The 25,396-nt window shown below is 40.0% G+C and overlaps 1 protein-coding gene across 5 annotated transcripts in view; it reads left to right on the forward strand.

Annotated features, from left to right (window-relative positions):
• Positions 1–25,396, forward strand: part of CFAP46 (cilia and flagella associated protein 46) — a 155,642-nt gene that overhangs the window by 76,954 nt on the left and 53,292 nt on the right. For 4 of the 5 annotated variants that reach the window (XM_034776107.1, XM_034776108.1, XM_034776109.1 and 1 more), the window contains 12 exons: positions 1,336–1,519; positions 2,872–3,031; positions 4,646–4,869; positions 7,764–7,886; positions 8,184–8,237; positions 8,334–8,501; positions 16,975–17,123; positions 17,922–18,020; positions 18,329–18,458; positions 19,444–19,590; positions 21,098–21,298; positions 23,633–23,739. In XM_034776107.1, coding sequence (XP_034631998.1) covers positions 1,336–1,519; positions 2,872–3,031; positions 4,646–4,869; positions 7,764–7,886; positions 8,184–8,237; positions 8,334–8,501; positions 16,975–17,123; positions 17,922–18,020; positions 18,329–18,458; positions 19,444–19,590; positions 21,098–21,298; positions 23,633–23,739 — 1,746 coding nt within the window. The remainder of the gene's footprint in view (positions 1–1,335; positions 1,520–2,871; positions 3,032–4,645; positions 4,870–7,763; positions 7,887–8,183; positions 8,238–8,333; positions 8,502–16,974; positions 17,124–17,921; positions 18,021–18,328; positions 18,459–19,443; positions 19,591–21,097; positions 21,299–23,632; positions 23,740–25,396) is intronic. The other variant, XM_034776106.1, reaches the window with a different exon arrangement.

Raw genomic sequence — 25,396 nt, forward strand, 5'->3', positions numbered from 1 at the left:
TCCTTCTCTTCTAATTACTATCTGAAGTCCAGACTTTAAAAGCAAGATGTTGTAAGAAAAGCTTTTTAGATGTGATCACAGGATGAGTTAGGATTCAAATTACCCATTGAAATGAAGTTGAGCTAAGGAGCATGAGATCTCAGGCAGCTTAGTCTTCCCTCTCTATGCACGTGTACCTCTAATTTAGACTTTTGATCACTACTGTAATAAAACAATAATATAAAATATATGATCATAGTTATTTCCTTCCGATGTTGTTATCCTTGCATTTTTCAATGAGAGTTCCACACATATTTTAACCTCTCCAGCTCCCCTCTTTATTATTTCTTTGTCCTGACTGGTATTCATGACACCTGTCTATTTTATATCATCTGCCAAAATAGGAGTTTGCTAGTGATATGTTACTTCTCTAAGTAAACCCTCCAGACAATGTTGACAAGCAAACACTGTGGCTTAACCAGTTAAGATAGTATCCCATCAGAGGTATATTTCATATTTCTCCGTTAAGTTCTTGTGTCTCTTGTTCCTGACTTTGGGGTTAGGTCTCTTCATTGGTTACAGTGGATTTAGCTGAGGCTCTTTGAAGGGGGTGACTCCTCACATAGCTTATTTCATTATTTAAGTCAAAATACTATAATAAAACATTATATTTAATTTTTATTTTATTTAATGACCGGGCTTGTTGAACATCAAGGCATGCGTTTTCTAGTTGAAGAACGTTGTTTGGCTGATACATTATTAAAAATATATTTGAATTATTAGTTATTATTCAGTTTGTTTTACATAAAATCCATGGCAACATTTACATCTAAATGTATTGCTTGGAGCCGGGCTACAATTTCACATGTCTGAATCTCTATTTCATGTTAGATGAGTGAGAGAACGGGGGAGGAGAGGGTACTACCACCTTTTAAGATAAATTAACAGGAATTTGGACTTTCCCCAGCTCTAAATCCAGTTAGGATAAAACTCTAAAACTAGACTACAAGCAACCTAAGGCTCTGATTTTGCAAAGACTTACACATGTGCAAAGATTTAAGCACAGAGATATGACGATTAACAGTAGTTGAGGATCTCCCCTATGTGTAGTCTCACGATGTCAAAGAAACTGGTCACAGTGCATAAGGTTACATATGTGCATCTTTGCAGGATCAGGGTCTAATTTATTTTCTAAAGTTAAGGTTTGTAAATATCCAGAGGAGCAGGCAATTCGACTTCACTATAAAAGAAAGATGAGTAGTGAAGTGCAGTTACCTTCACAACTGTAACATACTGTAAGATACAGTGCATAATTGTACAGATAAGAAATTGATTAATTTCTAAACTTTTTTTTAGCCTGATTTTCAAACATATGGTTATAGTGAAGGCAAGACTTGGACATAACTTTATGATGGACATTCAGAAATTCAAGGATGAAAGTGAGGACTATTTGTCACATATGTGGCATCGTCTAGCACCAATCTCCAAAGACATTGTTGGGCAGTTAACCTGTTATCAGAATGCTATTGAAGCTTTACAGGTCTCTATGTTGTTAATTTTAATAACCTCTTAATAGAATATAATTTTAAGTGTATAGTTTGAAAGTATGTGACAGTATATACCTATATCTTTAAAGGTGGTTTGTGAGGTAATATTCCAGGAGGTATGCAGACATCCTTTTCTAAAGCAAGTAATACAAGATTTATAATTGTTAGCTTTTTCTTTATTTAATTTGAACTTTGAAAGGCACAGTGTTCAAAAAACATCTGATTGAAATGTGTGTATAAATGGAAAAAGGGATAGCATTTTACATGAATAAAATGCATACCCTGCAAATATAATCAGATACATTTCCTAAAAGATAATTCTCCATCAATTTGCCTCTGCAGATCATCATTTGAGGCCTAATTCAAAGTCTTTTGAAGTTATTGGAAAGACTCTGCTTGACTTCCATAGATTTGGATGTGGCTGTTGATGAGATAGTATGCTTGACTCACAAGCCACAAAACCTTTATTAGAAATAAAAACTACTAGGGGATGCATGCATTGCCCACCCTCAAGAGCTAAATAATCTATTGCAAAGTGGATCAAATGTTTATTGGAAAAGTATACATAGATGCTGCCAAAATTGTGGCCAAAGGCATTGAGACCCATTCCACTGTACTCCTGGCAATATCCTGGTCAGAACCAGATTTAACACCAGTCAGGGAGTCTTTTAATGCAACACCTGGCCATTGTTAGTTTCAATTCTTTATCTTCCATTTGTAATCTTCTTCTCTCAGTCCTCCATTCTACTGTCTCGCTGCTTAGCTCCTTCCCAATAGTGATGGACTGATAATGAGCAAAAGAGAAGAATGTTTGTACATAATTTAATTTCTTTGATATTTCCATCACTTTAGAATTACACATAAGCGTAAACCATTAATTACATGTTCATTTAGCATTATTTTTCATCAGAATTTAAAATAGTTCAGTTTAATAGAAAGAATAAATGTTGTGCAAATTATTTTGTCAGTTTGTTAATTTGGTGTGGATTATTTTTCACAACTTTGAAATTACTTTTCTGATAGAAAACCAAGTGGATATAGTTTGTCTTGGGACTCTGTGTCAATACACTTGAACTGTTGCCTGGCCTTTCTCAAGGAGGAAAAGGCCCAACAGTAACTAATTGATGGAGACTTTAATAAAAGAAAAGAAATTTAACTAATACTGATTTTTTTATTACATTCAGTTATACATTTTCCCTGATTAGGCAATGTCAATAAATTGCCTATTTAAAATTAGATTTTTGCTTCCAAAAAAATTAATGACAAATCTATATAGATCTTAGTATCAGTAATTTGATATTATAAACTACAATATATTAACTAAATCATTCTGTCTTTTGTGTAGAAACAAGAAAGTGAGTGGCAGAAAGTTGATTATCTAATGGAATTTGCAGAATGGTTATACTGCAATCAGTTTCCTCTTAATGATGCTATTAAACATCTGGACTGGGCAGTAGATATCTTGCTACATTTGAAACTTGCCAAAGGACCTCTTGAGGAAGAAGGTGTGTAACTGATGTACTTATCCTTCAAAATTATTTCAGTACATGAATATAGTATATGCTTTTTGTCTTACTACCTTTTATAGGATAAAAGCACATGTTCATTTTTAGAATATAAAAAGACATTATATAGTACATGTTTCTTCATCTACAAAAGACTTAAAGAGGAAGCCAAAATGAAAAACCCGAGCTTCTTCACTTAAGGCCTGATTCAAAACTCACTGACGTCAGTAACTGCAGAAAACTTTGCATCAGGCCCTTAAACAAATCACAGAAGAAATGGAACAGGTTAACACAAAGGTGCCAGAGATTGTCAAGAACTCTCAAGTGTTGATGTGGTAAATAATTGGTTTGTACCCCTTTTACAGATGGCAAAATGGAGGCATAGAGAGACTGTCACTTGCCCATGAATGCTCAATGCAACGACCAGAGATAGAATCTGGTGTTCTGACTCCCAATCCCTTATTACAACTATGAAGCTACACCCCATTTCTTTATCCCTATACCCTATTTCCCTTACTTTATGAAATCTCTGGGTAAAATTTTCAAAAGTGCCTAAGTCCCATTGTAAAACACGATTGTCAATGGGACTTCAGCCTCCTAAACACCAGCATGATTTTTGAAAAAGCAACTCAGGCTCCTAAGTCACTAGGCCCTTTTGAAAAGTTCTTACTCTTTGTAGCATTTACATTGCTAATGCCTCAGTAACTAGTTTTGATAGAATGTTCCAGTCTAATTGAAGAAAGCAACTAATTTCTAGAATAATGTGTGACATTAACTCACATCTTCTCCACTTGTGTCTTATTTTTATGTAGATAGATGAGATGGGTCAAAAAAGAACAAGTGATGAGATGCAGTTGTGAAAGATGCATGATTCCTCTGTTAACACTGCATAATTTAAATGGCACTGAAAATGTTATATTCATGTGTTTTTTCCTTTAAATATTAATTACCATTGTTTGTGTAATGGCAATTTAAAATTAATCTCTATTCTTTCATGGTATTTCCCTTCCATTCCACATCATCTTGCTGGTTGTTGATGAATTCTGGGCCCCTTTTCTCTTTTAAGAAGAAAAGCATTAACCATTTTGTATAAAAATGTGTATATATAGATTTTCATGGATTTTGAGAACAATAGAAGAAAAACAGTAGATCAAATTATGAACTTATTAAAGTTGCCTCTGCCCCTTTAGGGGAATATAGATATTTTTGTTAAAATCTCAGATCCCACAATCTTCCACATTTAACTAGTAACAGTTAGAGCAACACTCTTAAGGGGGCCCAGAACAGAAAGTTAGAATATCCACCCCATGGGCTGCTTTAACCAGGCACAATTAGATGAGGGTGCCCTTACTCTGCATTTCTTTGCTTTGTCATTGCTTAGGGTTAATTTTAAGTATATTGTTATGTTTTTATTAATAATTGAAACTATGATAGAAGTAATATTATCATGGCAAGGTCATCTTTGGTAAGTTGGATTTCCATTTTTCTAATAGGGTCATCTTGCTATCAATGGATTCTTTTTCATTTCCACCTCAGAAATGCAACTTTAAATAAGGCTTGAAATACTGTATAATGTCAGACCATTGACATTGTTTTGTTGTTGTTTTTTAACAGAGAAAAACATCAAACAAGAAATACCATCTCCAGCAAAGCTGAAGGTGGATTTTGGGGTAAATGTTACAATTCCCCAAATTGCTAATGAAGATTTAAAAAACATAAGGCAATTGGAAACTTTGTTTAGAGCACATACTTTAATGGCTGTAATTTCTGGCCATAGTTCACCTTATCATCAACAGCATTGTTTGATGGCTTATGCTTACATCATTCGTATCTGGCAGGTGAGAAGATCAGAATTTACCAATCACATTTAATTTATCTAATATGTGAATACATAGGGAGACAGTATTTTGTTATTTTAACTGTCTTTATTATAATATATCCAATTTTACAATATTGTTATGATATAGTTTTACAATTTCTAAGTTTTAAATTAGAAAATTATCACAAGAAACTAGAGAGCACCTCTGTGTAGTTCAGATTCTTCCAACAACCACATGAGAGAAAGACAGTGCTCAGTTAAAGCCATTACTCTGTATTGGTGTGTATGTTCTTTGGAGCCTGGGGATCCACTTTTTCTTCCAATGGTATCTAAACTTTACTATCTAAATAGCTAGGGTAGAATAAGAACCATGATTGATGATTTACAGAATTCACAATATTGTTGGTGAAGAACAATAATTACAGATAGGTAGTGATTTAGATCATTTCAAAGGGTATGTAATTTAACTAAAGGAATGATCTGACTTAGTTAAACCCTGTGAATTGAGTAGTCAATTACATTTTGTGATGAAACCATAACACTAATATTCACTGAGTGTTGTTAATTCTCTAAAGTAATCACTTCTGGCTGTTCTGCAGCATTTCAAATCAAATTGAATGAACCTCATTAAATGTTGTATTTTTTCATTGATGTGGCTGCCTAATTTCCAGTGACATTTATGGAAAACATCGGAAGGACTGAACTGCATGTTAAATGTTTTTAATTTATTTAAATCTTTGAAATGGTGAAAGCTGTACTTGAACTCAATATATGCCACATGCCATTGTAAGTGCCACCTGAGTGGTGTGGGTGAGAGATCTGCAAAGTGAAGCTGATATCCAAATCAGTATGTTCCAGGTTGTATTATTGTTTTTCCAGTGATTACAAATGCTGGTAATTGCTTAATATAAAAGCTTGTAGCTGAACCCTACTACATACATATGTTGCTAATTATCAGACATTCATTGTTACATTAATTTGGACTATATAACACATAAAATTTGGAAAATAGGAATTTTAGAAAATAAAATTCTGACTAACATTTCCAAATTTCACATCATCAGAATTTTTAATATTCTGTACTTGACTAAGAGAAACAGGATGATTTCGAGATAATGATAGTAGATGAATAAGCATCAAAGTTAGCTAGTGCAATTGTCAGTGTCTGTTACAGGACAATGGCAGTAGCTGTCTGTGGGCTAATACTTATAGATCAGTGCTACTCAGACCTCAGCAGTTCAGGAGCCAAATTAGCAAACATTACCCAAAAGAGCCACAGTAGTCTGAATTCATTGTTTCATTTACTATAGTATTATATGTTCATATTTAAACAGTATGATGGGAAATATTTTGTGTGTGTCCTATATATATAAATTCTCACAGCAAAATGACTGACCAAGTATTATTATTTTATCAACTACAATTGGTTAATACTATAGTAAAAGCATTTTGAATGCTTAATAACTTAGGTTGATTCATAATCAAATCACACAGAGTTTTAATATGTGCTGTAAAGAGCTGCAGGAGACACGTTAAAGAGCCACTTGCAGCTTGTGAGCTCCAGTCTGAATGTCACTGTTATACATTAACATTACTGTGAGCTTCAAACTTTTCATATAAGGCATTTTAGAATTGAAAGTAGGTTGTTTATAAAGAGAAACAGGAAAGCTTGCTAAACTGTGTGATGTGAAACTTGTTTGGGATTTAAAATAGAGCAGATTTGATTGAAGATGAATGAGAAGGACATGTTTAAGGGTACGTCTACACTTACCTCCGGGTCCGGCGGCAGGCAATCGATGTTCTGGGATCGATTTATCGCGGTCTGGTTTAGACGCGATAAATCAATCCCGGATCGATCCCGGAAGTGCTCGCTGTCGACACCGGTACTCCAGCTCGGCGAGAGGAGTACGCGGCATCGACGGGGGAGCCTCCCTGCCGCGTCTGGACCCGCGGTAAGTTCGGACTAAGGTACTTCGAATTCAGCTACATTATTAACGTAGCTGAATTTGCGTACCTTAGTCCGAAGTGGGGGGTTAGTGGGGACCAGGCCAAAGTCTTTTGAACTCTTCAGGGATCCTGATGCTTGTTTTCATTTCCAGGTGAGACTCTAGAGTCTTAAAACTCTTCAGTAACTATCTGTTAGGCAATGGAGTAATTTCTGAAAGCTTAAATAAAACCATGAAATGTTAGATGCCTTTAAAAAAAAAACACATAGGGCCATATGGTAAAGACCCAGGGTGAAATCTTGATAGATTATGGAACATGTAGCCAGTGTTCCAGTTTTAGTCCACAGGATGTCTTGTGGACTTTGATCACCTCTAACAGAAAGTATTGTTCAAATAGCCTACCAAATTACTATCCTAATTATACTTTAGTCAAGATCAATAACAAAAAGAGTAAAGAGTTCTCTCCTTCCTTGAGAATCAGGACATCATAGCTTTGCTGCTACAAGACAAAGAGAAAGAGAGAGATTTTCTCCAGATACTTTCACATTCTGGAGCTTCAGTTAATGCAGCATACACTGTGCTACACTACACTTTTGCAATAGGGCAGACCTGGAGGAGCATATTATACTTGTCTTTCATCTGTGCACAGGCTCCCAATTCATGGTGGTGTGAAAGTAAGGTGATGGTTGTAAAGTCCTAAATGATCTAGGTATTTATTTCAAAGACTGTCACTTTCTGTACCCAAACTGAACATCTGTGTTCAATAATAACACTTGAGCTGTTTAAGTGCACTATGGTGACTTCATAAATGCTTGTAGAAATAATCATAATGTCAGGGGTCTAGGAGCCTTTGAAATTTTCTGTCTCTGGGAGAGTAGTCTTGAGTCAACATAATGGAGTGTGATTCTGTTTCTAGTAGCTAAGGACAGCACTTTAAAGTTAAATAATTGTAATTATTTTTGTCTAGGTTTCATTGTCTGCAGCTGGATCTGTTATAAAAGCATTACCAAAATCCTTACCATCTACTGCTTCCCAGAATGCACAGTCAGCCACACCTAAGAAAGATAAAGGCAAAAAGGATGCAAAACAAGTAAGGCACTCATCTTTATGAAAAATCTAGATATTTTTACTTCAATAAATAGTGTTTCTGAGGTCAGTTCTTCAAGCACAAAATTATAGAAATTGGCATTACAGTGCCCTCATGTGAGGGTCATTCATATCATTGAATTTTTGTTTCTGTGGGAGAGAACTTTTGAGTCCATGTAGTAGATATGCAAAATTAGGCGTGTCGATCTGCAGAAGACATCAGTTTACAAATACTTTTTCTTCTCTTTTTCCCTTTTGTGTACGTTTCTTTGGCTAAAACCCACCACCTGCTGCTTTCCAGAACCCACAATCAACCACCCTTAAAAAAGACCAAGCCCAAAAGGATGCCAAACAGGTATCTTTCTTTTTCCCTCTTCGAAACAGTTATGTTTAAGTAAATATATAATGCCTATAGAAAAATAAACTCTCTAAAGAGTTCCTTTAATTAAAGGTCCAGTCTTCAGTTATGAAGGAGAAGCCTAAACGAAAAGGACCAGTTGAAGCATTACCAGCGAGTGTGGAGGAATGGGCTAGCTATGACTGCCCTGATGAAGTTAGAGATGCTTTTAAACAGGAAACAAGCTGTTATGTTATTAACCGGGATAATATTCTGGTACCTGTAAGTAAACATTTCAAAATCATTGCTCTATTGTAGGAAAATAAAAGCTGAGACCAATCCTAGACATTAGTTTTTGTGGGTATATAGTCAATGCTTTTTGCAAACAGTTTTTAATAAGATTTTTTTTCTTTCCCTTGTCTCCTTTTATATTATGAAGGTCCTGTTTGCAACTCCATAATTATAATGTTCTGAAACAGGCTTAAAAGGGGTAACACATTCCTTTTTATTCTGTAGGTGTTCTAACATTATGTGAAACTTTACATTATGTTAGATTTTGTGCCATTTTTTTGTTTAGATTTGGGTTTCTTTAAATCAAATGTTATTAAGTAAATGGTCTTTAGTTAAAATTCCTTTATGCCAGTTGGACAAGGTGGGTGAGAGAGACAAGCTTTCAAGCTTACATGGAGCTCTTCTTCAGGTGTGGGAAATATACTCAGTGTCACAGCTAAATACAGTGTAAAACAGATTGCTTAGCATAAGTAGTTAACACATATTTCAAGGGACTGACCATTCAAGGTGAAGTGGTCCGTTAACACCCCTCTAGTCAAAGGGGGGAAAGAAAAGAGGGGGGGAGTCAGCGAGGTAGGGGGGTTGTCAGGGGTTAGATTGTTGTAATAAACCAGAAATCCAGGGTCTCTATTCAGTCAAAAATTTTTAGTGTCTAGCAAAGTTATGAATTTAGCCTCGTAGATTTGTCTTTTGAAACTATTGTGCAGGTTTCCTTTGAGAATGAGGACTGATTGGTCAGATGTAGAGTGACCACTTTGTGAAAAATGTTCATGCCAGTTGCATATTCTTTTGTTGATATGTATCTTTAAAACAACCCTGTATCTCCTCAGCTGATGGTAGAGGTGAATTTTGAGTGGATCTGGTATGCTGGCAGTACATAACTGAAAATGTATGTACAACAAATAGTCGATGCATAAGATTTTCTCGATCAGATATAAATCTCCATCAGCTTCATTTTTCTGGCAGATTTTATCCAACGTCAGAGAAGATGTGAATGCAAAACATAATGAACCATATTGGGACCCATTATTCCCCAGTGGGACTGCCCATGTGAATAAGTGCTCATCAATAGCAGTAAGAGGCTCACAAGCTAATCCATGGGAAATTATGCACATCTATAAATGCTTTATAGTAATTATGAAAATTCTAATGATAACAGTCATTTTGGCCTGAGGGTCTTTTAATTCTTCTTCAAGTAGCATCCCTGTGGGTGCTCCACTTCAGGTGATCTGCACCCTCTGCCTTTGTTTGGAGATTTTTGGTAGTGGTGTCTGTTTGGCCTGTGCATGCACTCCATACATCCTTGTGCCTCACACTGAGGCTGTGTGGGGCCAGTCGTGCAAAGCATCCAAGTTCCTTCTCAACTGCCTTTGGCCTGAGGTGGAGTCTACAACTGTGCCTGTTCTCTACTAGCATTCAGAATTTAGTTTGTTAGTTAGTATATAGTGTTTGCAGTTGTTGGAAAGCCTTTCCTTCTTTTGAATTTTTTTTTTTAATTTGTTGTTCATGCATATTCTTAGATAGTGTTAAATGTATTTTGCCTTCAGTAGGGGACAGTTTGTTGTTAATTTGCTCGGGAATGTTGTGAGGCTGTCCAAGTCAGCAACAGGGAATCCGACAGTGTTTTTGCTGTTTGGATGATATCCATAGTCCTAATAAGTGCAAGATCTGCATTTCGTTCAACAGTAGATCCCAAAAAAATAGGGAGCTCAAGTTTAAATTCCTGATGATGGACGTTTGGTGGACCTCCTTTTACATAGGCGTCCCACTATCACTAGTGCCCCCATCCACATCCACATCTCAGTCCCTGGACAAAGCTAGAGACATAGGTGGTACCATGACACTGAGTACATTTACGGTACCAAAGACTTCAGCAAAGGTGGTTTCAATACCTGCCTCTAAGTAGAAGGGAATGAGTAAAACTCCAAGAAAATCTCAAACACACAAGAAGAGTATGGAGACCTCAGGTCCCAAGGGGAATTCCATGCAGACTCTGAACCATGTCGATAACACAAAGATGAAGAGGAGTCAGTTGTCTAAGACAGACACGGTACCAAGCTCAGGTACCCCTACGCAGAGCAGCAGAGACAAGGTGGTGAAGAGTTCTAAGCTGAGCCATAAACAACATTCAGTACCAGTAACAGGAAAGTCAGGCATAGCAAAGACCATTCAGGTGCTTATGGTACTAAGGGAATTGACACTGACTCACTCCCATGCCAAGGGTTTGGTACCAGCTTCTTCAGTACCATAAGAACAGCCATACTCGGTCAGACCAACAGTCTATCTAGCCCAGTATCATGTGTTCCAACAGTGGCCAATGCTAGGTGCCCCAGAGGGAATGAACAGAACTGGTAATCATCAAGTGATCCATCCCCCAGAGCCGCCCTCCACAGTTTCTAACTCAACCCACTCTTGGACACCATCGTTACAGCACGAATTTAAGTACCCTATAGACTGATAGTATCTTTGGAACCGAAGTCGCCTCTGTTAATGAGTGCTAGGGGTATGTCAACATCAAGACTCTTTTGGTCATTGATGCCCCTACCTCCTAGACCAGCACATTCACCCTCGTTTTTCTTGTAAATGAAACAGCTATCTCCACCGTTGGTGTACGTGGAGGAGGAATCTTCAGACTCTCAAGTATCCATCTAGGGTTCCCTTATCTATTCCAGGACACACTGCTGTCCCTCTTATACTGACGTACTACAGCAGGATAGATCCCAGATGGAACCCACATGGCATGAACACACATGAATGTCTCCATTTGGGACCCCTCAGATATGTAAAACAACAGAAATTCAGGATGGAGACCAGTGTTCCCTCTAATTTTTCCCACGGATGTGCAGAATGAATTTTGTTCACCAATACGGAGGTGATGTGTGACACATCACCTCCGTATTGGTGCACATACCAAAATTCATGTGATGGGGTGGGGCCGAGGGGTTCGGAGTGTGGGAGGGGACTCAGGGCTGGGGCAGAGGGTTAGGGTGCAGGGGCTTAGGGCTCCAGCTGGAGATGCGGGCTCTGGGGTGGGGCCAATGATGTGGGGCTCAGGGCTGGGGTAGAGGGTTAGGGTGCAGGGGGGTGTGGGCTCTGGAGGTTGGGCTGGGGATGAAGGGTTTGGGGTGCAGGCTGCCCTGGGGCTACGGCGGGGAGAGAGGACTCCCTCCAGCTCTCTCTCCCCACAGCAGCACTGGGTTGAGTGGGGAGAGGCACCTCTCCCCACTGTGGAATCTTCGGGGCCAGGCTGGGTTGGGGCTGGGGGAGAGGCACCTCTCCCTGCTGCAGCCCTGAGCACCTGCACGGCACTTAATAGGCTGCTGTGCAACTGCGCAGCTTACAGGGAAGTTAGATGGTGACCCTTGCAGCACTAATTCTCTCTTTAAAATTAGGAGATTGGTTTATGACTCTCAGGCCAACATGGCCCACACACTTTCATATTGTTATTTACCCTTCACACAAAAGTTTCTTCAATTTTTGATCAACAATGAGCGCTGCCCATACAGGGTGCTTTTTTTCAATCTATCTTCTCCCCGAGAATATCCTCAAAGATTCTGGTGGTAGTTGCCACCCATCTATATCATTTGGATATAGCTTATCTTATGATTGACTGATTGGGACACATCATGTCAGGAAGTGTTGGCAGCAATGAAGATGATGTATACTTTTTTTGGCAGTCTGGGCTTCCAAATAAATTCCAGAAAGTCCATTTTCACTCCAACACAGCATCTAGACTTTATAGGAGCTTTCCCGGATGCACTGACAGACAGAGCAGCAGACTTCTTGCTCTAACAATTCTCATCTCCAGGATTCAGTGCAGTCCTCAAGTAACAGTAAGAGATTGTCTTCAGCTGCTTGGACACATGTCAGCTTGTGTCTTTGTAGTGTAACATGCCAGACTACATCTCAGAAGTCTACAGGGATGACTGCAAATGGTTTACAAACCAAGAAAGCACAGTCTAGACAGGTTACTATCTGTTCCTCAGTGGGTTATACAAACACTCAACTGGTGGAAGTACCCAGCTCAAACATGTGCAGGTGTTCCGTTCTTCCAGAATCCGTCTATGACTGTCATAACATCAGACACTTCATTTTTGGGTTGGAGGATACATCTGGTTCAGAGCAAATGGTGACTACAAAAGCAGCTTCTTCACATAAATCTGGAATTGAGAGCAGTCAGATATGCTTGCTTACACTTCCTACTGCTAATTAGGTCCCAGTCTCTAAAAATAATGACAGACAAAGTGGCACTGTAGTGAGTCGGTGTGGCTCCCCTCCTGCCCAGAAGAGGGAGCCCACGTGCAGGCACCAGAGTGGGTGGGACCACCACCCCCTGTCCCCGCCCCCCGGAAGTCAAGGGGCGGGACAGGAAGTATAAAGGCCGGCCGCCAGAGCTCAGTCGGTGCCCAGCCACCACAGGGAGCAGACGTGCGGCCGGGAGCTCCTGGCCAGGAGACTGTCGAAGACCGGGGCTTGGACCCTAGCTGGCCTGAGCTACCCCGGGCCCGCTACGAGGAGGAGCCGCCGGAGCCCGTTCACGCCCGCCACTGGGAGAATCCCTGGGAACCGCACCCCACTGACCCTGAGGGTGAGACTGGACCCGAACCCCTTCGCCCCTGCTGCTATCCAGAGGAGCCGCCTGAGGACCATTGGCCGGACTTCCCGGCAGAGCTACCGGACTTGCCACCGAGCCCGGGCAGAGAGGAGCCCATGCAGATGGACTGGCCCGATTCCGGCGCAACGAACGAGGTAGGCTTTGAGGGGGATCACGGAAGTAGCCCGGGGGTAGCTGACCCCGGTCCGGCTGCAACTGAGTGTGAGCCTATGTCAGTGTGTTGCGGTCTGGATACCCCACTGACCCGCAGCGGCAGCAACCGCTGTTAGGGCCCCGGGCTGGAACGCAGTGGAGTGGGTGGGCCTGCGTTCCCCCCTGCCACCCTCTGCACGGGTGGCAGGCTTCCCCCTCACCCAACGCTCGGCTACAGAAAGCCTAGGCGTACCTTACCTGAGCTAACGGTGTTTGCCCCGCCCTGATCCAGGGCCTGGGCTTTGAACTATTTGCTCGCTCAGCCCCTGCAACAAGGGCCTGAGCTAACTGTGTTTGCCCCGCCCTGATCCAGGGCCTGGGCTTTGAACTATTTGCTCGCTCAGCCCCTGCAACAAGGGCCTGAGCCTAACTGTGTTTGCCCCGCCCTGATCCAGGGCCTGGGCTCTGAACTATTTGCTCGCTCAGCCCCTGCAACAAGGGCCTGAGCCTAACTGTGTTTGCCCCGCCCTGATCCAGGGCCTGGGCTTTGAACTATTTGCTCGCTCAGCCCCTGCAAACAAGGGCCTGAGCCTAACTGTGTTTGCCCCGCCCTGATCCAGGGCCTGGGCTTTGAACTATTCACTCGCTCAGCTCCCTGCAAACAAGGGCCTGAGCTAATTGTGTTTGCCCCGCCCTGATCCAGGGCCTGGGCTCTGACTGCCTGCTCGCTCAGCCCCTGCAACCAAGGGCCTGAGCTAACTGTGTTTGCCCCGCCCTGATCCAGGGCCTGGGCCTTGAACTATTTGCCCGCTCAGCCCCTGCAAACAAGGGTCTGAGCTAATTGTGTTTGCCCCGCCCTGACCCAGGGCCTGGGCTCCTGAACTGCTTGCTCGCTCAGCCCCCTGCAGTCAAGGGCCTGAGCTTTAACTGTGGTTACTCCGACTCTGCACCAAAGAGCCGGAGTTTCGGGACTAACGGACTGCTTGTTCCCACAGTAGTGAGTCGGTGTGGCTCCCCTCCTGTCCGGAAGGGTCGAGCCCCGGCTAGGACCTACTACAGGCACGCATGTATTACATCACTGTCAGAGAGGAGCACGTTCCCCCTCTCTCTGTGCTGAAGCAATAAAATTGTGGAATTGGTGTATAGCCAACTAGATAGTCATCTTAGCTTCATATCGCTCAGGTATTCAGAACACCATGGCAGATGACCTCAGCAGACATTTCTCTTGAAATTACGAATGGAAATTAAACTCCCAAATCCTCCACATGACATTCCTAGTCTGGGGACTCTTGGAGGTCAATCAGTTTGCCATGGTAGATAAAGCAAAATGCATCAGCTATTGTTCCAGAGGGGGTCTCAATCCCCAGTCCCTAGGAGATGCTTTTGTCATCTCAAGGAAGAAGGGACTTCTCCGTGCATCTCCACCAACTCTGCTACTGTTAAAGATCCTCAACCAGGATCAGGTCAGGGTCATAGTGATTGCACCAACGTGGCCAAGACAAGTTTGGTATTCCTACCTAATCAGACTAACCTCTTGCCCTCAATGGAGACTTATGATCACTTCTCTCCTCCTGACTCAGGATACCAGTTGAACACTTCACTGCAGCCTGCATGTTCTGAGGCTCCAACCATGGTTCCTCAATAAATCTAGGAATAGAAAAGGTATCCTGTTCATCAGAGGTACAACACATTTTATTAAATAGTAGAAAAGAATCTACAAGAAATACTTATCTCCAGAAATGGAAGCAGTCATCAGATTTCACCTGTTCTTTCCCCCCTTCTCAGAGTATTGGATAACCAGTTGGAATCGGAAACATTGTGTCTTTTCTGTGAACTCTATCAGGGAACCCTTAGAAGCAATAACAACCTTTCATTTACACACAGGTTGTTTTTTTTCTCGCTCTTCATCACCAAGCCACGGTAAGATTCCTAAGAGGTTTGTCAAATCTCTTCCCACAAATCAGAGGCCCTGCTCTAGCTTGGACCAGAACATAGTCCTTAATTGCCTATGAGCCACCAGCTATATATTCTTTGTTAGATCTGTCTATGAAGATGGCTTTCTTGGTAGCTATAACTTCTGCCCAAAGGGCTGGAGAATTGGGGGCTTTAATGGGAAACACTCCCCCCCCCCCTTTACAGTATTCACCAGAGAGAAAGTGTCACTGCAGACCCATTCCAGATTTTTACCGAAGGCATCCTTGGAATTAATCAAACCATTCATCTCCCAGTTTTTTCCCCCAAAACCACGTCAGACTTGTCAAGAAACCATGTTCCATACCCTAGATGGTTGGAGAACCTTAGCTTTTTACTTAGATAGGACCACAACTTTTAGAGGATCTCCTTGACTATTTGTCCCCATTGTGAACAGAAGTAAGGGTTTGGTTATTTCAAAACAGAGGTTATCAAAGTGGATCTCTGGATGTATTAAGATCTGTTATGACCAAGCTCAGCTTCAACCCCCTTCAAGAGTGATAGCACATTCCACTAGAGCGCTTTCTACTTCTGTATCCTGACATAAGGATGTATCCATTGCAGACTACTGTAAATTAGAAACATGGTCCTCTTGCATACCTTGTCTAGTCATTGTACCATGGTGCCTGCTGCAAGACCAAATGCAGCTGTAGGCAGTGCAGTTCTCTCTTCTGTATTGGACTCTGCTCTGAACCTTGCACCTGCTTAGAGGGGGTATTGCTTGGGAACCACCTGAAGTGGTGCACCCACAGGCACACTACTCAAAGAAGATTCTTTAATGAACCAGAGCTATTAGACCCCGGGAGTGGGCCACCTGTTACCACTAGCATTTTGATGAAGAGGTTACTCACGCTGTGCAGTAACTGGAATTCTTCAAGATGTGTGTCCCTTTGGGTGCTCCACTACCCTCCCTCCTTCCCCTCTGCATCAGAGTCTCCTTTGTGAGACTTTGCAATGGAGGAGGAACTGAGGGCAGCTCACCCACATAGCCCCATGTAGCCTCAGTGCGGGTCATGAAAATGTGTGGGCTGCTTGCCTAGGTCAAATGGGCACTGTTACCCGAAATCTCCAGTCAAAGACATGAATTCACCTGAAGTTGAGCACTCACAGTGACACACATGTTGAAGAATTCCAGTTACTGCACAACATGAGTAACCTCTTCATCAAAATGCTAGTGGTAACGAGTGGTTCACTCCCTGAGTCTCATAGCTCTGGTTCATTATAGGTCAGAACTTCAAAAGTCATCTTCCATACCAGGAGGAAGCATATGTTTGCTTTCTTGTGCAACTCATTACCAAATAACTCTCATTTCTCAGTCCCTCTTTGTCTGCAGTTGGGTTCAGAGTTGCATTCAGTTACTGCTCTCTACAAATCTTTTTGACATCAGCTTTTTGTGGGGAGAGATAGGGAAGTTAGTGATTGTCTGCCAATTCCTTATCTAAGTGCTAACTATTTTCTTTAATACTCTTTTGTCTTTTAGAGCAGTAGCCAGCGCTCTGCACAGGAGCTGTAAGTGAGGTATTTCAGTGGCTCAAAACTTAGAATTGTAAAATTCTGATCTGTTGAGCATCAAAGACCGAAGATCCAATTAAGCATGTCTTAATACAGCCATATATATGTCTGGAGGATAAGATTTATGTTGGGATTTTTTGTTTAGCTTGTACAGTTGAAGAAAGAAGAACTAATAGTTTAAATTAAAAATACCAACAATTGGTACAGTATTTATTATTTGTTTTTTATTTTTAGACTTACACTTTATATTTTATGGACCTTTTGGCTAAGGAGCTGCAGAAAATTTCTTGCAACCACTTTACTCTTCCCGTCTTTCAGCTGGCTGAGGTTATTGCTCATGATGTTGTGGAAAGTAAAAGTCTGTCTGATCTCTACCATCTTCGGTTTGTATAAGTTACTTGGTTTGGCTAAATGGAGATGTTTATGAAAAGCCATACCAGCCCTCTCCGTTTTGTACACTGATCCTCAATTACACTATGTAAACCATCCCTTTTATGATTTACATTGTTTTACCTTGTTCATCATTTTAAAATTGATTTGTCCTCTTTATTAACATACATAATATTTAACTATTCAGTATGGTTTGTTTTTTTCTTTTCTGGCATGAAATCCAATAAGGGTACCTATATTATTAAGTGGTAAGTGTTCACAGGATTTGGCAAATCTCCCTCAAAATGAAAAGTGTTTGTAATTCTTTTAACACCGAAGAATTAGGAAACAACCTCACTTTTTTAAAAAAGAGACGTACCGGTTAAATAGTTTAACATAGTTTGAGGACAAGCGTCCCTGCTTGCACCCCCACAATGTATTGAGCACTTGTGTCTTTTTCTCCCACTGCTGTACTCAGATTTGCATTCACAGTTGAAGCAACAATTCTCTTTTTAAGGGGTACATTTTCAGATGGCCAAAATTCTCAGCTCCCCACTTATTTTGTGTTTCTGTTAAGAGCATAAAATCTGTTAAGGATCTAACATGTTAGATGTTAAAAACTTTCTCAAAAATGTATTGAATTTTTTCCAGATTTAAACTTCACAGAATTCTGTTGTTATTGGCTATATTAGTCAAAATTACCAAAAAAGAATGGAAAGCATAAAAATACACTTTTTCAGAAAGTTTGTTTCTACCAGGCAATATTTTCATTTTTGTGATCATTATGCACACTAATCTTTTTATTTTCACAGAATCTCCCTGGTATGTTCAGATATAAAATTGAGTCAGGCATTCTCATATCACGAGAAAGCAGTTGGAGAAGTATACATTAATGAAGTGGAACAGGCAAAGTATGTGTTCTTATTGCAATGCACTTTGTGTAGCTTTTTTGTTTTCATAGAATCATAGGACTGGAAGGGACCTCAAGATATCATCTAGTCATCTGGTAACATGGAAACTATGCAGCGCATTATAAAGTTAGAATGATAATTTTATTTTTAAAACACCATCTTCTAGCACCACATTGTGTATGAAGCATTTCACACACATTTACAGAATTACTGTCATAAATCTGTGTAGTATAATAACATTTCAGATTAAAGATATTTTTAAACAATATTTTTAATTTCCTTCCCTCCCCCCGCCCACTACAATTTAGGTATAGACAAGAGATTGCATTAAAAAATGGAAAAAATGTGCAACCTAAGGAGGAGGAAAGAAATGGATTATCTAAATGTAGCAAATCACATAATAATGGATATAAGAACTCACTTACTGCAAAGGAAAAGGTTGTTTAATTCAATTCCACACATACTATATTGAGCAAAGTTTCTATTTTCACTGTGTTTTTTGAGACAGATTATGATACATTATTGATTTCAATCAGTCACAGTTTTAAACTGTAGAAACCATATTTCTTGAACCTTAGCTGTTCTTTAAAATATATGCTACTTAGGTTCCTCTGACCTAGGTTATCAGCATGTGAGTTGAAGTTATTCATCATCAAGAACTGATGCAGAGCAAGAAAAACAGAAGCTGTATTCACTGTTGCTCTTTCCAGTATCTGGCAGTGATATTGTTTCTCTAATGCTAGCCCACCTCAACAGCAAAGATCGAGGAACAGGAAAAGGAGGTCCAGTCTCTAATATCACTCTTCTCTTCTTTCTTTTCCCTCCACTGACATCACTGGATACTCCCTCTGCAAGCAGCGCTGAAGAGATATATTCCAGCTCTAATTCTCCTCTCCCCTACTTTAGTCTTACAAGATAATTCCATGTTTTCTTGTTGCTTTCCTCCACTCTTTTCTTCGTTTGCATTTCATTCCTCTTTTTCCCCATATTACTTCATTATCTTCCTCTTACCTCTCCCTCTGGTCCCACGAGTTCTTCCATCTTATTAATGACTTCCTCCTCCACCCGCTCTTTTAACTCTCACATAGTCTTCTCCTGTCTCTCTCTTAATTCTGGACAAAATAAGTCAACTCCTCCAATCTTAGTTTTGTTTCCGGACAGTACAGAAATTATTTTCACTACCCAAAAGTCAGTTACAGTATTGCATTTAGCTTATACATTTGTTATGCAAATTCTTTTTGTTTTCTGTGAAGTCCAAATGCCCCAGGAAACACGTTTTCTCCTATAGTTTAACTTCTAATTTCTAGGTTAATAGTCAGAGATGAATATGAGGTATAATATTAAGTCGGATTTTAAATATTAATTTGGATTCAATCTAGTTTTCTGAAATACTGTAGTAATTTAAAGTTTTATTATTTTTCAGATTTTGGAGTTAGATGCAGTAACTGGAAAAGGGCTGAGTGGACTTTCTTTCCCTTACTTGTGGATTGACAAAGCTGAAGTACTAATTCAGCTGGGCTTATATCAACCAGCAAGGTTACTTCTTTCAGAGGCACACAGTGCAACACAGGTAGATCAGAAATAATTCAAGTCTGTGAAAACAAAATTAGTAAAACAGGCAATAATGTTTAGCATGATTAAAATGTCACTTATGTTAATGGTAGTCAAAATGCAGAAACACTGTCCAAAGGCTGGAAAATTACCTCTCAGAGTTTACCTTGTAAAACTGAGAGTATATATCCTATACTTAAAGCTACAAAATCCTTAAAAGAACACTGAAGTTACTTTAAAAAATACTGCATCCATTAGAAGCCGAGGTCTTGTACTTGAACTTAAAAGAAACCCAAACATTTGAAAGTATGGAGATTCAGAGTTATGGCACCCAAACAAGGTTAACTCTTACCTTCTTGAGGCTGTCCTCACAGCTGAGAGGGCATAGGATGGAGCATGCCATGCACCCTGTGAAGTAGCGGCAGCAGCTGTGCATGCTCCTCTAGTAATACCAGAAGCAATGTATCAATTCAGGATCTGCTTGTTTAGCTATTCGACGGGAGTTCAATATTTGCTCTTGAGAGTTGTGACCTGCCCCTACTCATCTGTGTGTGTGATAACTCTGAAATCTAGTTATGGCAATGTGAAGTCAATATTGCTAATTGTTTCACTACTGGTCTTTATTAAAACAACAACAACAACAACAACAACAAAACATCCAGTTATGCAGGAATAGTGTGTGTGCAAGGGCCGGGGGGGTGGCTTATAATTTTGGGCAGAGTTTAAGTACAGTGCCCTCACCAGTCTGATCCCTGCCAATTCAATATGTAAAGGATCTGCATGAAAGATATCTTTAAGTCCTGTCTTGTTAGATCCTGTTGCTCTCCAGTGTGCAGTGTGGCTTTCCTCATGAAGATCATGTTAATCTGTAATAGTTGTTCCTGCCCTTCATCATCATTTCAAATAAGTCTTTATATTTTTAGACAAATACAAATATCAACTAATACTTTTAATTATATTTTAAACAAATATTTTTTCTTTTACATACAGCATGAATTTAGTATTGGGCAGTGAACAAAGTCCAGTGAAATGAAAAAATATCTTCTTATACCATAAAAGATACTGGGCCAGGTTCACAACTGGTATAAATCAGCGGGGCTTTATTGAAGTCAGTGAAGCAACGCTGATTGAGACCAGCTGAGGATATGGCCCATTGAAACTCTTCTCTGTGATCACATTTCTTCTGCCTCAGATACTGACAACAGAACGTATAATATCTAATAAAAGGGAAAAAAGAGGATTTGTTTTACCAATGGTGTAGAAGAATCCACTTGGGGAGATAAAGGAAAATAGACAATAGTTTGGAAATAGAAAATATGCTTAAAATGAGCTGGCAAATTTTTGTAGTCTGAAAAAGCACTAGGAAGTAGCATGAATGCTAAAGAGCAAATTCTTCTGCCAGATACATGCACAAAACTGTCACTGATTTTGTGCTTCAGTGCCTATCCCAGTATTTGTCTCTAAATGTTAATAGGACAAGGTAGGATCTCTGCTTTTAAATATATCTGAAATGTTTTTTTCCCTAGGAAATGAATGACATACATGCTGTGTCAAGATGCTTGTACCTTCTTGCTGTACTAGCTAACCTGGAAAAGAACCATGGGCAAGCTAAGGCACTTCTTGAGAAGGCACAACTGATAGGAGGAAATGAACAGTTTTGGTACAATAGCACTCTGAGTCTCATACAGGCAGTTCTAGAGGAAGATAAGGAAGGAAAAGAGAGAGTGGTAAGAAAATAAAATGGATATTGTTCCCTTTCCCGGTACAGTATGTAGCTCTAAATTATATTTAAAAATTGTATTATATAGCCTTCTGACTTATGTAATAAATATAATAATATTTAGTGCATATAAAATTGCTGTTCTCTAAGGGTATGTCTACACTGCAGTTTAACACCCATGGCTGGCCTCTGTCAGCTGACTCAGGCTCCGAGGGGTTGGGCTATGGGGTTGTTTAATTTCAATGTACATGTTCAAGCTCAGCTCCAGCCTGAGCCTAAATATCTACACTGCATTTAACCAGCCTCGTAGCCCAAGCCCGGTGAGCCCACCTCAGCTGACACAGGCCAGCCATGTGTGTTCAATTGCGGTGTAGTCATACACTGATACACATTCTTCACACTTCCAATACATCTCCTTTTACTGATTTCTTGGCCGAAGCAGACAGGTGATATTTAGTGGTTTTAGCAGAAGATAAGCTTACAGCTTGTGCACTGGAAATATTGTATCTTTTCAACTAAATAACAACAGTTATAATCTAGCATGAATAACTTATTCGCCTGATTTTCATACTTAGAAATCCTGTGCAGTAGAAATCATATAAGAGAGAAAAAAGAAAGGTTAGGTAGAAGGAAGGTGTTTTACTTACATGTCAAAAGTACTAACAATACCAGTGAGTTACAGTTAGACAAAGTATTTTGTATACATTGCAATTTCAGGAGTCCATTTTCTTTTCTATATGATGCATGTGACTAATTACATTAACTTAAATAGAAGTTCACCTAGTTCATGAAATGGAAGTCGTATCCCTAAATCTCAGGAAGTACTTTGTTTTGTGATTTTTTTTTTTAACCCAGGAAGGCATGTATTACAATGCATACAGTACTTAGTTAATGCTTTAAAAAATCCATTTACTATTTAACCCTCTGCACATGAGCTACAATTTCATGAAGTTAAATGCTAAGGCAGAAATAATTTGGTCTTTGAGTCAAGAGCTTCTAGTCATTGACATTTAGGGGATAATGTTTTAAATAATATTGGTTTTCTGTTCATGAGAAACTGAAAAAAATCTTTGTAAGAGAAAAAGTCTCCCTGATACTTCTGTATGCTTAGTTACATGCTAACTGATTAAAAATTGAACAGTTCTTCAAATTGTTCCATAATAGTTTTTGTCAGGTTGCAAAGTGCTACATTTTGGCGCCTCTAATCATGTTAAGTTATATTAAGGCTTGTCTATACAGGAAACTGTTCCAGAATAGTTCTTGATTAACTCCATGTGTGGATGCTCTTATTTTGGAATAAGAGTGCTGTATTCTGGGGAAAGAGTGTCCACACATGGAGCTAATTAGGAATAGTTAATCAGCTTTAAATTCACACCCTATCTAAGGTCTGGTCTATACTACCCGCCTGAATCGGCGGGTAGAAATCGACCTCTCGGGGATCGATTTATCGCGTCCCGTCGGGACGCGACAATCGATCCCCAAATCGGCGCTCTAACTCCACCAGCGGAGGTGGTAGTAAGCGCCGCCGACAAAAAGCGGCAGAAGTCGATTTTGCAGCCGTCCTCACAACGGGGTAAGTCGGCTGCAATACGTCGAATTCAGCTACGCTATTCACGTAGCTGAATTTGCGTATCTTAAATCGACTCCCCGCTGTAGTGTAGATGTACCTTAGGGGTACGTCCAGACTACCCGCCGGATCGGCGGGTAGCGACCGATCTATCAGGGATCGATAGATCGCGTCTCGTCTAGACGCAATATATCAATCCCTGAATGCACTCCCATCGACTCCGGAACTCCACCAGGGCGAGCGGCGGTAGCGAAGTCGACGGGGGAGCCGTGGCCGTCAGTCCCGCCCCGGGAGGATGGGAGGTAAGTCAAAATAAGATACGTCGACTTCAGCTACGCTATTCCCGTAGCTGAAGTTGCGTATCTTACATTGACACACACACACACACACACACACACCCAGTGTAGACCAGGCCTAATTCTGGATTTACTGCCATGTGTAGACAAGTCTTCACTCTGCAAGTAGTCTTATTTAACCCAGCATGGCTAATGGTGGAGTAATGTGCTACTCAGTGAGCATAAGGGCATCAGAAGCTGTCCCTATATGAATATTTGTAGAATAATTAAATCAGTATAGTTAATTACATTTTGTCCTGTCTATACTGTTACTTTTTAAAATTCTGAGCAAATTGTACAAGATAAGCTTGATAATCTTGGAGAACATTAGGAAAAAATAACAAAGTTTTTCTTCTCAATTGTGTGTTCTAAAATAATGGTTAACATTGTATATAGAAATATAAAAAGACAGTTACATAAATTTTAATGTTATCTGCAGGCATGCAAAATTCTGCAAAAAACTGTAAAGGTGTTCAGATCTACATTAGAGGAGAGACCTAACAGAAAGTCTGAACTGGGTTTTATAATTGCATCCCTTGAAGCCAGGTAACTTTTTATATAGTAATATATATATATGAATTATGTCTGTAGTATTTGTTTTTTGGGAGATATGCTACTGGCTATATGTGTTATGATTAGTAAAGAAGCTTCTTTACTTTAGATGTAGATTTTAAAATTATAAAGTTGTTTCCCTTTGCTATGGACATTCTGTTATCAGAGTTTTTTATACAATTTACTATTCCCTGAGTGTATCTGTCATATTTATTTTGTCCAGCTACTGCTTTGTAACTATATAATGTTTTTCCTCCAAGAACCTAAAAACATCTTAAAGATATTGTCTCAGTACATCATGTTACATTTTTTTTATACAGATTGGTTAATATTTCTGGTAGAAACAGGATTCACGAGTCCTGACAACCAATGTCGTGATCTAATCAGTAGGCCTTGCTTCTTTCTTTCTGCCAGTTTTGGCATTTAAATTATTATATATGAGTCACAGGTGTGTGTTTTTTGTAGACGTCAGTGTGCTGTTTAACAAGCATGTGCCACAAAGTGTTATGGTAGCCACAAGCCATCAAGCAATGATACTCACAAGACTCACAGTCTAGAATTTTTCCTCTGGGGAAAGTTGTCAGTCTGAGAGAACATTTTTTTAATAAAGGCAAATTTCAAAACTCATCCTCTGATTGGAATGAAGGTCTGAGTTCTTAGTTTAATGATGCCGTTTTCCTCATTGGGAAGCAAATAACAGTTTACATTGTGGGTTTGATTACTGTCCCTTCTCAAATTCTCCATGGCAATGTTGGTCTATTCTAGCTGAGGATCTAGCCCAGAACATTTGTGTAAGAAATAACCTATTTTATGACTTTTAGATAGGAATATGGATGTCATTTATCATTCAACCCAACTTTACTTTGATATTTTCTATGTATGCTTAAGAGTGTTTTCTTCTGATGGTGTTAATCTTTAACGCCTAATTCTCCTTTCCTAATTTTGTATATTGCATGTAGCCCCGTTAAGTGTTAAAATCTAAGGGTATGTCTATACAGCAGCTGGACGCATGCTTCCCAGTGCTGGTAGACAGATATGCATTAGCTCTGTTTAAGCTAGTAGATTGAAATAGCAGTGCAGCTGCAGCAGCCCGGGCAGTGGCTCAGGCTAACAGCCAAGTACAAGCCTGCATACCCCCTGAGGTAGCTAGACATTCAGTTTTACTGCTATTTTGAGTGTGCTAGTTCGAGCAGAGCTAGCATGTCCATCTATGAGAACTGGAATGCACCCTCCCAATTGCTGCGTAGACATACCCTTGTGAATCTTACGTTTTTATATCGTTTGCCCTACCTGCCTGAGGCAGGTATAATATAATTAATTAATTAATACATAATATAGTTTATTAGGACTACCTTTGGAGTGTGCTACCGAGCACTATAATCTAACCTAAGTTAAAGGGATCCAGGAAGAAGCCCTTTGCCCTGTGAATTTAAACCCTAGCAGAATGTACATCTACATTTGAGCTGGGAGGTATGATTCCCTGCTCACATAGATGTACCCACGCTAGTTCTGCTAGAGCAGGCATGCTAAAAATAGCAGCAGCTCAGGCTAAGCACCCAAATAGAAACCCATCTGGACACCCTGGGAACATACACTGGATACTAGCTTGAGCTGATGCCCATGCTACTACCCAGGCTACACTGCTATTTTT

The sequence above is a fragment of the Trachemys scripta genome, chromosome 7 (assembly GCF_013100865.1).
Source record: "Trachemys scripta elegans isolate TJP31775 chromosome 7, CAS_Tse_1.0, whole genome shotgun sequence".
Taxonomy (NCBI): Eukaryota; Metazoa; Chordata; order Testudines; family Emydidae; genus Trachemys; species Trachemys scripta.